The 15,579-nt window shown below is 36.9% G+C and overlaps 1 protein-coding gene across 1 annotated transcript in view; it reads left to right on the forward strand.

Annotated features, from left to right (window-relative positions):
* The first annotated feature begins 404 nt into the window (after positions 1-404).
* CRTC1 (CREB regulated transcription coactivator 1) overlaps positions 405-15,579 on the forward strand; it is a 79,703-nt gene continuing 64,528 nt past the window's right edge. The window contains exons 1-2 of the mRNA XM_072405049.1: positions 405-551; positions 11,108-11,224. Coding sequence (XP_072261150.1) covers positions 426-551; positions 11,108-11,224 — 243 coding nt within the window. The 5' untranslated portion in view covers positions 405-425. The remainder of the gene's footprint in view (positions 552-11,107; positions 11,225-15,579) is intronic.

The following is a 15,579-nucleotide window of genomic DNA, read 5'->3' on the forward strand; positions in this document are numbered from 1 at the left end:
TCACCTCACTGCCTGTTCGGAAGAAGTACATTTTCATACCCAGAAAATTGTCCCTGCAACCAAAGTCCCCATTACAGGATTTCCCTTACACTATTGTTCTGCTAAGAACTCGGAATGTTAGAATTCCCAACTCCTACATGTATATTTCCATTCCTACTTTAGCCATAACTAAGAAATGCTTTTATTTATACTTTAACTTCATGTTCTTCCACATATACTAGGTATACTTTTAGACAAGTTCTCAGCAGATGTTCACTTGGCTGTGAGACAGAACACTAAAATTCTATGCCGCTCCGGTGTACGAGCAGCCTGGCTCTGCAGGCGGGAGCGCGCCCGCCGTGACGTGCACTTCCCAGTCTCTCCACTCTCGGTGCGACGTCACGTCCAGGGTGGGAGCGCGCGCATCCTGAGGAGGAGGAGGGAAGATGGCGACCTCAAACAATCCGCGGAAATTTAGTGAGAAAATCGCATTGCACAACCAAAAACAGGCGGAGGAAACGGCAGCGTTCGAGGAGGTGATGAAGGATCTTAGCATCACCAGGGCAGCACGGGTAAGCAGTAGGGCAAATAGTGCAAGGCAAACCACTGTAGATGTGACTGCAGCGATGGGAGAAATACACAATCAGCTGGTTAGAAGACACCCCCGGGCAGAGGTGGGGGCGGCCACCTGTACTGGGGTAGGGGGTGCAATAGTCAGGACTGTGGACGAAAGCGACCTTTAGGGGGTGACAGTGAGCTGCTGTAGGCCTGCCACAGGGTGTCACATCATCCCAGCATCTCTCAGACCCCCTCCCCACTCTTACAACCTGGCTCCCCAAATCAGAGACATCTGCTGCACTCCTGGGCATGGTGAGTGCTTACTTACATCCCTGAGCCCACAAGATCCCTGCTAGAAACATGGCCATTGTGCTCCCACAGGCCTGCCAGGTGCAAGTCGTTCCTAATAGAGAGCACTAATGACATCCTGAAGATCTGCAGCGCCTTGTCATTAGCTGGATGGCTTCTGCTTCCTTTGGATGGGATCTCACATTTGTTGCTGTGAACTTTGCTATATGAAAGTATGCTGCTTGGCCATTCAGGCATGATGAGTAGAGCTGGCTATATTGTTTGTGTATGAAATCTTGTGTAAACAATTCTGGTGTTTTCATATTAAAATAAAAACAAATATTTAAAGTGTACAGTAACTCCTTAGCTGATCTCCAAATTACTTCCATTGCTAGGACAGGGAATGCTGCCTTCGTCTTGTGCTATGCACTCAGTCGTTTTGTTAACAGTTGTTCTTTGGAGAGGGATTAAAGTATTAATGTAAAAAATCATTGTGTATGTTCTTTTGTAAAATGTTTTCGAGCATGACTTCTTTCAAATTTAATCTTCCAGCAGGTTTCAGTGTATTAAATATTGTCAGTGGATGAGACCGAATGACCCATTGTCCCTGCTTTTGGCCTTTACAGTTTTGGATTTACTGGTCCTCAGTCTGTAGCTATCACTAAAAATTCAAAATATTGCCAATCCTAAACATTTTAGAGCAGTCATAAAATAAAAACCTACAATTTTTACCATTATCTGGCCAACTTTGGCTTGTCCTCAAATCAATTGGATTAAAATGTTTGCGTCGTTCCCGGTGCTGACCCTTTCAGATACATCTGTGGTACAGCAGCTCTCTTCTGGGTTGATCCTTCTGTGAGCTCTGGCCTGTATGTACACACCTCATGGTGGTATGTCTTCACGTCAGTCTGGCTTACAATACACAGTAGGTCAAAATGACAATGACAGATGAAAGTGAGAATAGGACATGTTCTCTTACTGTCTATAAGGCTTCTAAAAGGTGTAAATATTTTCAGTGAAGTCAAGTTTTCAGGTAGGAGGCAGTCCTTCAGTATGGTTGAGTTTTAAAAACCTTTGCCAGCCCTAGTTAATCAGGATGATCATATTTATCAAACCTACCTAACTTTTACGACCACAGAGCAGGTTGTGCCTGTAACCTCCTATGTTCAACAGAGGTGTAATTGCTATTTCAGTAATACATTTTAGCTAGGGGCCATGTCACACTCTCTATACTGTCACTTGTGGCAGATTGCCAAAAACAGGATTTTTTACTTTCCAAAACTGTTGAATTTGATTTAGTTCCATCTGAAAGAAGATCTGGTTTGCCACTGGCCTTTTCTCACATGAACTATCCTGTTACTGGTAACTTGCTTTACTGTAATTATCTGAAAAATGCAGGACAATTTTTGAAACATTGATGTTGCTAGTCAAGTCCTGTTTGTCGGAATTCCAAATTGATAATTAAAGAACAGTTTAATTCTCATTCACCTGAAAGGTAAAAGGTTTTGAAATTAGTTGCAGTACAGCATGAGAAAAAACGATGAATAAAGGTCTAAATTTCAGTAGTAGATATTTCATAAAATGTTCATCCGAAATTCTTACAAACACCCAGGAAATTAAGTGTAAAAATTGAATCAATAATGTACTGTTCTTGTAGATTAAGTATTAAAATTGGGCCTAAAGTCATACAATAGTATCATTGCATATTTTATTTTTATGACAGGTGTACTTTAGAATGCTAGTAGTGAATAAGATGCAGAAATTTGTCTTTAGGTCTGTATCTTTGCAGAGCTCTAGTTAAATGGAAAAAACAATAAAACTGCATAGTTGAACACTTACTATAACAAAAACCAGCCTTTAGTATTCTTAAGGTAGACATTGAGAATGTGGCAAACCTAATAGAGCAAATACTTCATATTTATCTACTGCATATATCCTAATGTAGGTTTTTTTGGGGGGATTACTTGGCTGTTGTGTTACATTTTCACTTCTACATTTTACCAGTCTGTTTGTAAGAAATGGAGACACAGACTGGCTGGAGCAGGGGTGCCCAACAGCTGGATGGCGATCTACCTGTGGATCCCAAAGGCAACGCGAGTAGATCGCAGAGCCCTGCCTTTCAAAATGAACTCGCGCGCAGAAATTGTCAAGTCCAAGTTTTTATTGTTGGTAAATCATTTTGACTTGGTCATTTTAAAAGTAGCTTGCAAGCCAAAAAAAGTGTGGGCACCCCTGGGCTAGACCAATATTAAAGCTGTGGTTGTGAATAAACTGTTTGCAATCCAGAGGACTAAAATTCAGGGGATGCCTATTTGATAGTACTAGCAGCTGTTTTTTTTTAAATAGTGGCATGAGAAAGTTGAGTCCAAAATCATCTTTTGTTTTTAAGCCTGCTTTATAAAGGGCTTCTGCACTGAAAAAAGTGATAATGTGTTTACTGTATATTTTTTTAGTAATGCTTCTATCTTTAATACTGTATTCAATTATTATACAGTGCATTTTTAATGTACATACTTGCATTACAGAATAGTGAAGGGGTTGTAGCATACTTTCATAACATATCTAGGGATTCACATCCCCTCTGACCTATTTTAACTTGCATAAAGCGAGGAACCTCCAAACTACAATAACAGAACATTATCATGGATTGTCACAATTCAAATCTAAAAATGTACTTTCCAAATTTCTGTTCTTAGTTTAAACCTTTATAATATGATACCAATTCATATCTTTGTAATACCTAAGATTTAGCCCATGTTTATCTAGAACTATGGCTGACCAAGACTGGACCACTGGATTTTTAACCTCCTTAAGTCTATTTGAAAGGCAGGTTCCATAATCTTGTGCGATATCATGGAGCTTCTCTTGACGCCATGCCCTTGGATTGGTTCTGTAAATAAGATTGGAAAAAGCGCAGTCACCAAAAAAATCCAAAAAAAAACCCTTTGGCTTAATATTGCTTCCCTGGTTTATCCATATGACGGGAGGAACGCTTGTAGTAATATCTTCTTTCTACCCCACACATTGGACAAGTTCCTGGACAGCAAAAAAAATTCCTCCAGTCCTAGCCGCATGAGACCTTTTCCAAAAGCAGAATTTCTTCCTACTTTAAACAAATAAAAAAAATCTAACATGAAACTTGGACATCACAGGTCCTATCCTTGATCAAATATAGGCATTTCTGTCATACTTCCAAGACTTTTTCAAGTCAACCATTTCTAGAAACTGACTCTCACTGGAAGTGCAACTTCTCCAACACAACTCACTGATGCATAAACTCCTATTCTTCCCACAAACGAGAACAAGAACTCTATAATGCTCTTTCACATGGAAGCATAAATTTTCCTGTAAAGTGCACTGGGAAAAACGTTTAAATTCAAATTGTCAATCTACTCTGATGTCACTGGGTTATTACCTAATATCCCAGCCAATACCCCACTTTTAGTGATACTGGGAACTTGGTATGGGCTTTGCCAAAAAAGACTCTCTTTTGACAACTAGATCTGCCATTTCTAAACATTTTCATACATAAGCCTTCCCTATAACTGAATAAATTTAGGAACTGGATAGTATAAAAGGTATAGAGAAGGAGACCATATTCACTTGGTCCATTTTATATATACCTTCTCATCTTTGATGATTTTCTGATCTTCACCTTGCATGAAGATATATTTGTCAACAGAAGACCATTCTTTTTAACCAATGGGGTTTTAATCATGTACACCCCTCACTACAGTCCAGACCCCTGCCCTTCAGAGTCATTCTGTTTCTTTTTAACACTCTTTTACAACATCCACATACCAAGCTGATCTTCGCAATAAATGACCTACCCTTTTTGTCTTCATACCCACCCTACACTTAGCAGGTAAATCATTTTGGTCTATATTTAATGGTTTATTCATAATCACATTTTATGACCACACAGTAGTTCAATTGATGTATGCAATGCTTCGTTTTCATTATTTTTATTGTAAACATTTTCATTGTCTTGTATATTTTCAATTTCTAAAAACAGAATTTGCATAAAATAAATAATTATAGGCCCCAAGTAAATTGTAGTAAATTTACATTAACCTTTACCCTGACTAAGCAATAAATGACTTTTCTAAAACAGCAAACTGTAGACCTAACTTTTGGATGCATTCCAAGTTTTGGGTGCTTTTAAGTTGGTTATATGGTTGGTAGTATGGTTGAAGCTGAAAATTGTTGTTTTCTGACAATCACTGACTTCTTAAATAGTGCTGTTTTCTCTCTTTGTGTCACAAATCTACAGCAAGTAAACTCACAAACTGATAAGATTTAGCAGCCTGAGTTATCAAAGTTTGATGGTTAAATGACCACCCAGGTAGTCAGAAATGTTGGAGCCCATTTACAGTACCACATTGTAGAAAAGAGTGATAGTGCACTGTGTTTGCGATGCTTTGGATTCTTTATTTAATGCCTGACTAAAGCTAAACATTATACAGTTGAATCTTTAATCACGCTGGTTTGTGTAAATTTATAAGTATCACTTTTTAGGACTTTCTGTTGCATTCCCCAAAATCTTCTTCCTCTTTCATTTCTTTGTTTGGATCTTATACCAACTTGATGGGCGATTTGCTTCTTGGGGGTGCCTACCAGAGAGCTTTTGGGCTGTAAAAGGACGATTGCTTTACCATTTTAGTAGCTTGCATGATTGTAAAGCTAATCGGGATACCCGTTAGCCAATAGCTGGCATCTGAAACATAATACCAATACTGGTATGTACTGAAAGCAATTTTAGTTAAACATTTTAGGTGTTGGTCATAATAAAAGTTTGATTTTAGAAAATAACCTACACACCATAGTTTGCTGCTAAAATCTCTACTGGTATCCCTTTTTTTGGGAAGAAGAATCAATCCTCCTTTTAATGTTTTATTTTATGGTTTAGGGAGACTGCTTCTGCATTTTTTGTTTTGTTGTTCATATGAAGTTTTATTTACCTTACAGGGAAGACTTGAGAGTGGGGAGGTGGGGTACAAATATGACAAGGAAGTTGGAGTGTGGAAGTGTAAGACATTAGCAGAATAGAACTGTAGGTAGGGGAAATATATGTGGCCTTGGAGCATGGATTTGGCAACGCTCAACAGTGAATGTAGTTAGTTGAGTGAAGTTGAAGCGCTAGAGGAATCTGTTTTCGGTGGAAAATAGCTACAGCAGTCAAAAACCAACTGTGTCTGAATGGGAGAGTGACTTTACTAGTAGGTAAGAAGGAAAGATTCTGCTCTGCCATAGCTTATCAGAATTGGTGGTAAGGCCAAAGAGTAGTCGTACGCTACTTTTCTTTGTTGTGCGGCAACTACATAAAGTTTTTTTAATGATGAAATTTAACCTTACAATTTAGCATGCTTAGGTATGGTCATTTCCATAGCAACTATTTTATTATGCAAATTGTAGGAAGGAAAATCTATTGCTAACTTTTCTTATAAATATAAAAGGTGACTGATTTGTAACTGAGAATTGTGTACAGAAAATAAATCTGTCCCTGTGGCCTGTAAAAAGGCATCGAGTGAATTGGAGATTGTGTTAGATGTCAGAGATTAACAGGGGAACTTCTGGAGAATATTCTGTTTTACTGTGGCATGCCAAAAAAAGTCAAGACCGCAAATTCAATGTGAAAACAGATATTTTTGTTTAGAGCGGTAGAAGGGACATCAGTAGTCCCTACAAAGAAAACAGCGTGTGTGTGTTGCACACATGTGCTTTCATGCTACATTTACCTATTGTAGTACAGGTGGTCCCCAGGTTACATATGAGATAGGGACTGTAGGTTTGATCCTAAGTTGAATTTGTATGTAAGTCAGAACAGGTACATTATTTTAATAAATGCAGTTAGGACAGATGTTTGTCTCAACATATTTTTAGGCAGCCTGGTGTCAGTTACTGTATTAAATCATCAAAGAAATACTAGAGGCTGCAGAAAGAGCTCCCCTAAGATCATCCACAACCTCAGCTGTGTTTAGCAAAAGATTTCTTCTGCAAGTCATGCAAACCTCCCCCCTCCAGCCTCCGTATTGCCAAGGAGCGAGCAGGAAAGCCCATTCGTATATAGGAGTCCGTCTGTATGTTGAATGCCTTTAACCAGGGGACAACTTGTAGAATCCTTCTGCAGTAAAAAGAAACATTTTTATTTCTCCTTTAGAAAAACTGAAAATTGCCTGCCCGGTGAGCAGATGGACCGGTCTGTATTATATGTCCTGTAAGCATCAGGTTGGGCTTGAACACTAACTAAGATGTTGGCTCTGTATGTTGTGCTGGGGGTACTGGAAAACAAGTTGATGCGTATTGAATATGCTGTGTATCTTTGTTTTAATATTTAACATCCAATATGCAACAAAGATTTTTGGAGCACCATAATTTAGTAAAATACCTTGCAAATTATACTTGATTTGGTACTGAGTCTTTCAATAAAACTTACAAAGTTACAAAATTACAAAGATCGTTTTTAAATATGACTGTAGACCATATACTGTAATTGTACATAGTCTCTAAGCAGTTTCCTAGGTGTTTTTGTATCAGTTTTGGTGCTGTTGATTGGTGCCCTCTCAATGCTAGATATGTTAAATACTAACTGCCTAGCCATGAGGTTTTTGCCAGCCACCAAATGATGTATATAGTTAGTATCCAACCTCCATCTGACCTTATATGTGTAAAAACATTTTTATACATTTTATTCATGAGTCATTTGGTCTTGGAAAAACTATTGGTGTCAACTAAACCCAAGGAATGAGCAAACTTCAGACTCATGCTTTTCTTTGTTTTTCAACTTGTGGTCTTTGTAGACAGACGATTACAGCTGGATGTTTCAGGAAAGTCAAGAGCTCCTATCACCCAGCAGATACAACTACACACTGTTCAATCAGTCACTAGTCCTGACTGTACTGTACTAAGACAACAAAAGAAAACCTTTAGAAGGTCCTACATTTGCTAAAAATTGTATTTATTACAAGTAGACTTGCACAGCATCTTGCAGGCTTTTTCTCACATGACACATGTAGGCAGATTAGACAGAATATTTAGGTACAAATGTAACAATGTAGGCTTATGGGATTCTTCTGTGTGCTCCTTAGTTAAGAAGGAAGTTGGGAGATCCACGGCAAAAACTAAAGAGGTTTGTGTGCCGCACAGATGTACTTTTCCTGCCAGTGCACAATGCTCATTATAAACTCTTATACATACAGTATGAAAAACATGTAAACAACTGGTGGTCGTTTAAGTGTGTAGCATCAATCAACAGTATAGAGATTGCAGGGTATGAATTTCTATTGACATATTTATTGAATTTTATTCAGGCAATTTTTTTTTTCTTTTGATTTGTTACTATTATGTTGAAATCAAAACCATTTTTTGGTGTTTTGATCAGTTTGTCAATGAGATATTATAATGTAATCAATCATAATTCACATCACGTAAGTAGATTGAAAAATTTGTAGTTGATCGCAAGGATCAATTTAAATGAGTTGTAATTATGATTTGTAATATTGGTCAGAAATGTTACCAAGTGATAAGAGTTGTATACAACCTAGTTGTGCATTAGTTTTATGGCTGCTATGTTTATATTTCATCGGTTTTATGTCATAGAAAAGGTGTTTACGGGCATTAAGAAAAAAATTTTGGACTTATGAATCTCTGATGTTCATGGTCTATATGGTTGTTCACTGTCAGTGAGTAAAATATTTAGGTCAGAGGGTTCACATAAAAATTAGTTCACTTAGGCTACGTACACACGTGCAATAATTGCTGGCAAAGACTGGCACGATGAATGAATGAGTACTGTACATACAGCGCCATTCTACTATGCACCACAATATGCTCTCCCCCCTTCACTTTCATTGTGATCGTTCCACGTTCATGGATCTGCCAGGATGGTCGTTTGGACGACGAGCGCTGTACAGACGCCAGATTCTCGTCAGATATCAGCTCTGAGGCATTTAAACTAGCCATGTTTTTTTGTTTTCTTGAATTTGGTTAGTCTGTATCAGTAGTTCAGGTGAGATAGTAATTCACTGTTTTAACCCTACTGTGTAAACCTATGTACATCCAGTTGTTTGTAAATGAGTGTGGAGTCCTTTTAATGCATGTTATTGTGGTAATGCATTCCAGCGCACCTCCACAATGTACTTGCATATTAATCCCATGTTAAAAATATTACATGATTACAATTTTTTAATATGTCTTGTTTTGAAATGCTTTGCTTTTTTGTTGGATGTAACTTTAAAGCAGAAATGGCCCTTTTGGAAAAATGACTGTTGTTTCAGGCAGTACCTGCTTAGCATGCCTGACCAAGACAAAGCAGACATTTCAAGCCTTTTATATGGTCGAATTGACCCAATTACTTACAGGCCAGGGCAAGGCTGGGTTGCCATGCCATTAATGCGGCTGACATAAATTATGTTTCAGTGACTGGACAATGTGAAACAGCCACAAGTTATCTTTGATATGGTTACTGTAGGTCTAATGCCTTGCAAATTCTGATATAGATAGCATTCCAGTGTCTTCTGCATACCTAGGCAAGCCTAAGGAGGCATCTAATGTTTGTTTCAAACCTTCAAAAGTAAATTTCATTCAACTAGCAATTGTTTGTTATCACTTGTACCTAGTTCAGTACCTGTTTTTAAATGCAATTTGATAAACTAGAAAGGTTTTTAAATGTTGTGTATGGGCAGATTTGGTCTTCTGGATATAAAGCTGTGTAAATCTTTTGGTGTCATTAGTGTGGCACATCTACAACAGGCATTCACAAAACAATGACAAATTGGATGAGAATTGTCTGTATACTCATTCGGCGTTAGTGATTCTGATGAAGTAATCATCAATATATTTTATATATATATATATATATATCTCCAAGACATAAATGGCAGTTCACAATCTAATTGTAAAATGTTCCCCTTAAGTAATCCTCAGGCCTAAAATGTGTTTTTTTAATTTGTTTTTTGTTTGTTTTTTTGCAATTTTACCACCACAAACATACTGATACTGACATCACAGAAAAGTTAGCACCTATTTTGTTGCTTTGCAGACAAATGCAGTTCAGTTTCAATAGAGTAGCATGTGCTCAGTAATAATTTCTGTCTTAGTTTTGCACAGAAAAACTATTAATACAAAGTATATGTAAGCACTTGATCTAAAGGTAATTGGTTACATAAATGAGTCTTTGCACTGTTTTTCAGATTTCTAAGTTTGTAGATATTCTAGTTGATAAACAATCCAGCTAGCAGAGTAAAAGCTGCATGTCCACAGTTATAGTGTAGATGTTAAATTCAATATATCTATATTAATAAAAAGTTGTCGTTAGTTCCTTACAGCCAATCGTCCGGGTTTTCTGTTGGTCAGCAAGAGATTAGTAAGATCCTGTTTAGAAAATAAATGCATTCTAGAGCTGGTGCCCTACTGGCAGCACTACTGATGTTCTTTGCGTCGTGTTAGTTGTTACAGTGCGTAGAGGCCAGCATGTGGGGTGACACCATCATGTATCCTGGTTACTTTTCAATCTCTGGATTTGCACCAGTTTTTTCAAGGATGAAATAATTTTATTTTAAAATATTTTTAAAAGCCATTAGTACCTAAATCTATCTAGGTATGAACCTCTGTACAGTAATGCTTACATTAGAAGGTGCTGACAAGGAATCTGATTATTCCAGTCACTGTTTAAGGGTGAGGAGTTGTCCATACTGTGTTTCTCACTTGCAGATAACATAAGATCCGCAGCCAGAATGTGATACCTGACAGGGTTTTGTAAATCTCTGCTATGCTATTTTGCCTTGTCTGAAGTACAAAATTCTATTTCATGATGGTTTCAATAACTTTTTAGTTTAAATCTGATTTGTGCAGATCTTGAAAAATGATTTCAAGAGCATTAAACTTTTTTTCCTAAAAATGACAAATCTTCCATGCTGCATAAAAATGTTTCGTTTATCTCATTCAGTACCAGTAATAGCAATAAGTTATTTATATGCTTCTTTTTTTGCCACTGTTAGTCTATAAATTCTATGCAACTTGATTATGAACTAATTACTGAAAGATAAATACCAATCTTTAAATAAAAGTAATGTTCAGTATAGTTACCTAGAAGTAAACGAGTTCTGTGTAAAATACAAAAAATAATGTAATCATTTGATGTTTGATGCTCCTATTTATTTATTTTTTTCTTCTATCCACATTTGAGTTAGGCAAAAGTACATTTAAAAAAAATTGGGGTCAGTGATTTATAGCATTTGCTCTGAATGCTCACTGCACCTTAAGTGATGAATGTCACTTTTAGTTACAGCTTCAGAAGACCCAATATTTGCAGTTGGGACAAAGCCGGGGGCAGTACTATGGAGGGTCTCTGCCAAACGTCAATCAAATTGGGAGCAATTCTATTGACCTGCCTTTTCAGGTGAGTATTTTTATTTGCGTGTCTGTGTGTCCATTTACCTTTCTGTTCTCTTCTTCCATTCTGTTTATGAACTAAATTTAATATAAAGTTCTGAAAAGCACACTTTAAACCTTCCCATGCATTACATGTAGAAAAGAAATCTGACTTTATGCTTCCCTGTTGGTCCAGTGTTAAACACAGATTTAAATATATCTAGTGAATAAAAAAAAAAAAAAAAAACATTAAACAGCCGACTGGAAAACTCAGTTTAGTATTATTTCCATTCAAAGCCCTGGTATGAAGACTGCAGTTGGTAAAAATTCCTGAAAATCCTAGCTAATCTTAGGTAATAAATAGAGTAATTGGAATATTATTACAGCGGAAGTCACCAGCAGTTGTAGTTTTTCATTTTTTTTGTAAGTGTTCAAATCTCCAAGTAACTAGTATGTTCTCCAGTTAGCAACAAGCTCCATATACACTGTTCAGCCAAAACTTTAAAGCCACGCTCTTATTATTCAGATCCCACCAAAACTTTTCAGGCATGGACATTCAAAGGTTTTTGTAAGGTATCTGGCAGCAAAATGTTTTTTATCTTTCAAGTCACATTTAGCTCTTCCCAAGTACATAAGGCCATCAACAAAATCCAAAAGAAAATTGCTTCATTATACCAGGCCACCTTCTTCCATTGTTCTTTAGTCTAGTTCTGATTCTCGTGTGCCCATTGTAGTCTTCTTTTGCATGGACAGAGGTCAGTCTGGGTACTCTATAAACATGTACCCTTTTATAATTTGGCTGATTGGTGTATCTGTTAGCACATCTGGATTGATTGATAGACAAATATTAGATGTGGCAGCTGTCAATATTCTTTTCTAACAGGTTCTTTAAAAAGCCAAGTTTTTTACACTCACGTTTCCATATTTATCTTTAATACCAAGGAGAAGTTATAACCTTGATGTACAGTAAGTATAATTTACTAGTATGTTTTCTTTTCTATAATTTTTAATGAGAAATTCTAAATGACAAAAAAGCTGATACAGTTTTTATCAGAAGTCTGGAAAAGAAGCGTATTGCTTTTCTTTAACAGTGCTGTATGTGTGTTTTGAAATTTTGGATGTTTTTTTCAGTTGTTCATTTTATAACTCTGCTGCACGTTTGCAATTTTGTGAGGTAATGGCAAAGCACAGAAAAGATACAGATTTTAAACCACTGTGATTTTATTAATGTGCTTTTAATGTTTGTGTATGTCAATCTAGATTGTGTACTTACCATGTTATTGTGATGTTGTCATAATTGGTGCATAAGTACTGTTTATTACAGTGCCTTGTCCTGTTGCTGGTGATGTGTACTATGTTCCTGGCATGTAGCTAACATGCAAAAACAAATTGGATTTATTTATTACCTGCCCATATCCTTTGTATCCTTTTTGTTACAGTTGAAGATTGGTCTACAGGCTTTGATGATGGTAAATTTCTACAACCACTACTTTAATTTGAAAAAAGTTAGTTACCAGTTGTAGATAGAGGTTTTACATAAACTAGTCAATTTAGAAAAGTTTATATATAACAGTGAAACTCCTCATAAACTCAGAATTTGTGAACTTGCTTTCATTTAAATGACAAAACAGTCCATTATGGATCTCCCCAATTTACATTGGAGAAGGTAATAAATATCTACAGCCTTGCTACTGGGATCTTCTGCATGCCTTCCTGTTACCTTACACCTCATTTTAAAAAAGGGCTGTCCAGCATTATCATTCATTATCATTTTTTTCTGATACAGTTGGTGCTGCTACTGTCTTGCAATAAATAATACTCACTTTCCAGCAGCCATTACTACCCAGTAGAAAGTGGTAATTCTGTTCAAACCATTTCCACACCTTTTGTGTTTCAACTCTGTGCGAGCACCTTATTTGTCTTTATAGAAGCCATGCATTTGCACGGCTTCCTGTATTCTAAGGGAACACTGCCCCATTAGAATACAAATTGATTCTTTTAGTCTGTAGGCAAAGGTTAGAAAAACAGTGGTGATGTATGCAATGTCACATGTTGCCAATCACCTACCTAGTAAATGTACTTAGTACCTAATAAGGGTAAATGGGTTAACATGTACTTCAAGTAAGAGTACATATTTTAAATTTAGATTAAAATCTGGTGTTCCAGATTGGGTGCTAATAATTGTAACCATCTTAGGGGGCCATGGCCCTGAAACCTGGCTTACTTTAGCTTCAGATATTTCAAGTCTAGTGACCTCTTTGTTGCTGATGTGTGATGCCCAAACCAGGACAAAAAATCTCTCAAATGCCCTTAGAAAGAAGGTTGTGGAGCCTTCTAATGTTCTGCAAAATTATTCTACATCGGCCATTTCTCTGTAAAGAAAAACATTTTGCATGTGTTTAGATTTAAAACAATTGCTTTTTTTTGTCCAAATCTGGCTGGCCAAACAGGTTTTCCCCAAGAGCTGACCAGCTATAATCAAAAAAAATTGCATCAAGAGTTGTTTGGCCACAGTTTCAGTAGTAATGTTAGATATAAACAGTATTTCAAAAGTTTATTATTTGGGATTGCTTTGCCACTTCAAGGTCTGGTCAGCTTGCAATGAAGACAATTATAAAGTTCTTCATCATATCAAAATGGGATTGATGCTGAACCTAAATTGGATCTTTCTAATCCATTAAAATTGCGAAGCCATATAGCATGCCTGGAAAATAACTGACTTAGTTAAAACCCTGATTTATATCTCACAAAAATGTGTGTGTGAAACTCTCTGGGCTTGATTTATTAAAGCTCTCCCAGTTCGGAGAGGATACATTTTCATCAGTGAAGCTGTGTGATCCAGCAAACCTGGAATGGATCTGGTCCAAGATTGAAAATGATTGCTAACAAATAGCAAAGAACATATAGGAAATCCATTCCAGGTTTGCTGGATCATCCAGCTTCACTGATGAAAGTGTATCTTCTCCAGCCTTGAAGTGCTTTAATATATCATACCCTCTGTATCTAGAGTTTTTTTGCATGGGACACCTTTCACCTGATTGATGTCCTTGATTGGTGGGCACTTATTTGCAAATGTTTACAAATATTAAGAAGCCCTGTACTGTCATTCAGAATTTTAGTGGTCTCAAACCTGTGATAAAGTTGCAAATTTGGTTCCTTGCCAAGCTGACAATTTATTTAAACAATTGTTCTTTCCTGCATATATTGCAGTGTGGTGGCAAAACAGTAATTAGGCTCCCCTAAAGTAAAATGCAAAGGTTTTTTTTTTATATAGTTACCATTACCCAAAAAATAAAACTTGCAGGCGCAATGTAAACAAACATTAAAAAATTAATGTTATAAACTAGATTAATTTTAATTTAAAATGAAATGAATAGAAATGTTTATAGTTACCATAACGTACGTGCACCAAATAATATAGATGACAAATTAGGAATTTCTGCCCTCAACATTTGATGCTCATTTTAATAATGCAACATTTTATTAGTGAAATATACAAAACTAAATCTATCATACAGTGCTGCCTGTTCATATATTGCTCCCTCCTCACCATTCCTGTACCAAAGAGCAAAAACTACTCCATACAATGGACCCTGTCAGTTATTTATAAGGGGCTGCTCAACCTCTTTGTACCCCAAAACATTTTCAATGAATACTTCCAGAGAAATGCAATTCATGTGACAGATAGCCAAGGGGTACATGTTCTTACTGCTACATCTTCAGGTTCCTACATTTGCCCATTCCTGAGAAATTAGGGTTCACAGAAGGTAATTGACCAGATATGTGTGACAGAGTAGCATGGTATAAAAGCTTTTCTTATCTTGTGATGGCGCCACAAGGGTAACATTTTAGAGGGGCTTAGCCACAAAAGTCTCCCACTTATCCTACATTTTAATACACCTACAGCTCCCCTTTCAGGAGAAATTGGGGTTCAAAGAAAAACGGACATTTATTTGTGACAGGGCACCATGGTATGGTAGTAGTGATACATTTTAGTTGAGTGGGGGGGGGGGGGGGGAAGAGTCCCCCACCTATTCTATATTTCCTTTCCTCTACAGTTAAGGAGATATTGGGATTTTGCAATCCCTATTTAATGTACAGCGCTGCGTAATATGTTGGCGCTATATAAATCCTGTTTATTAATAATAATAATAATAATAATACTTAACCTACATTCCCTTCCACTACTATTTGGGGTTCACAGACGTTAAGTGCTCAGCTATGTGACAGGTTAGCACAATTTGACAGATATAGTTTTTTTAAGGTACACAATTGGCAGTACCCAATGTTCATTACCATGGAAGTGGTCCCCAGGGGGTCCCCAACATGTACACTCAATTTGGGGACTCTGGTTTTGAAATAGCCCCCCTTAATGTAATAATA

This window comes from Pyxicephalus adspersus, chromosome 3, assembly GCF_032062135.1.
Source record: "Pyxicephalus adspersus chromosome 3, UCB_Pads_2.0, whole genome shotgun sequence".
NCBI lineage: Eukaryota > Metazoa > Chordata > Amphibia > Anura > Pyxicephalidae > Pyxicephalus > Pyxicephalus adspersus.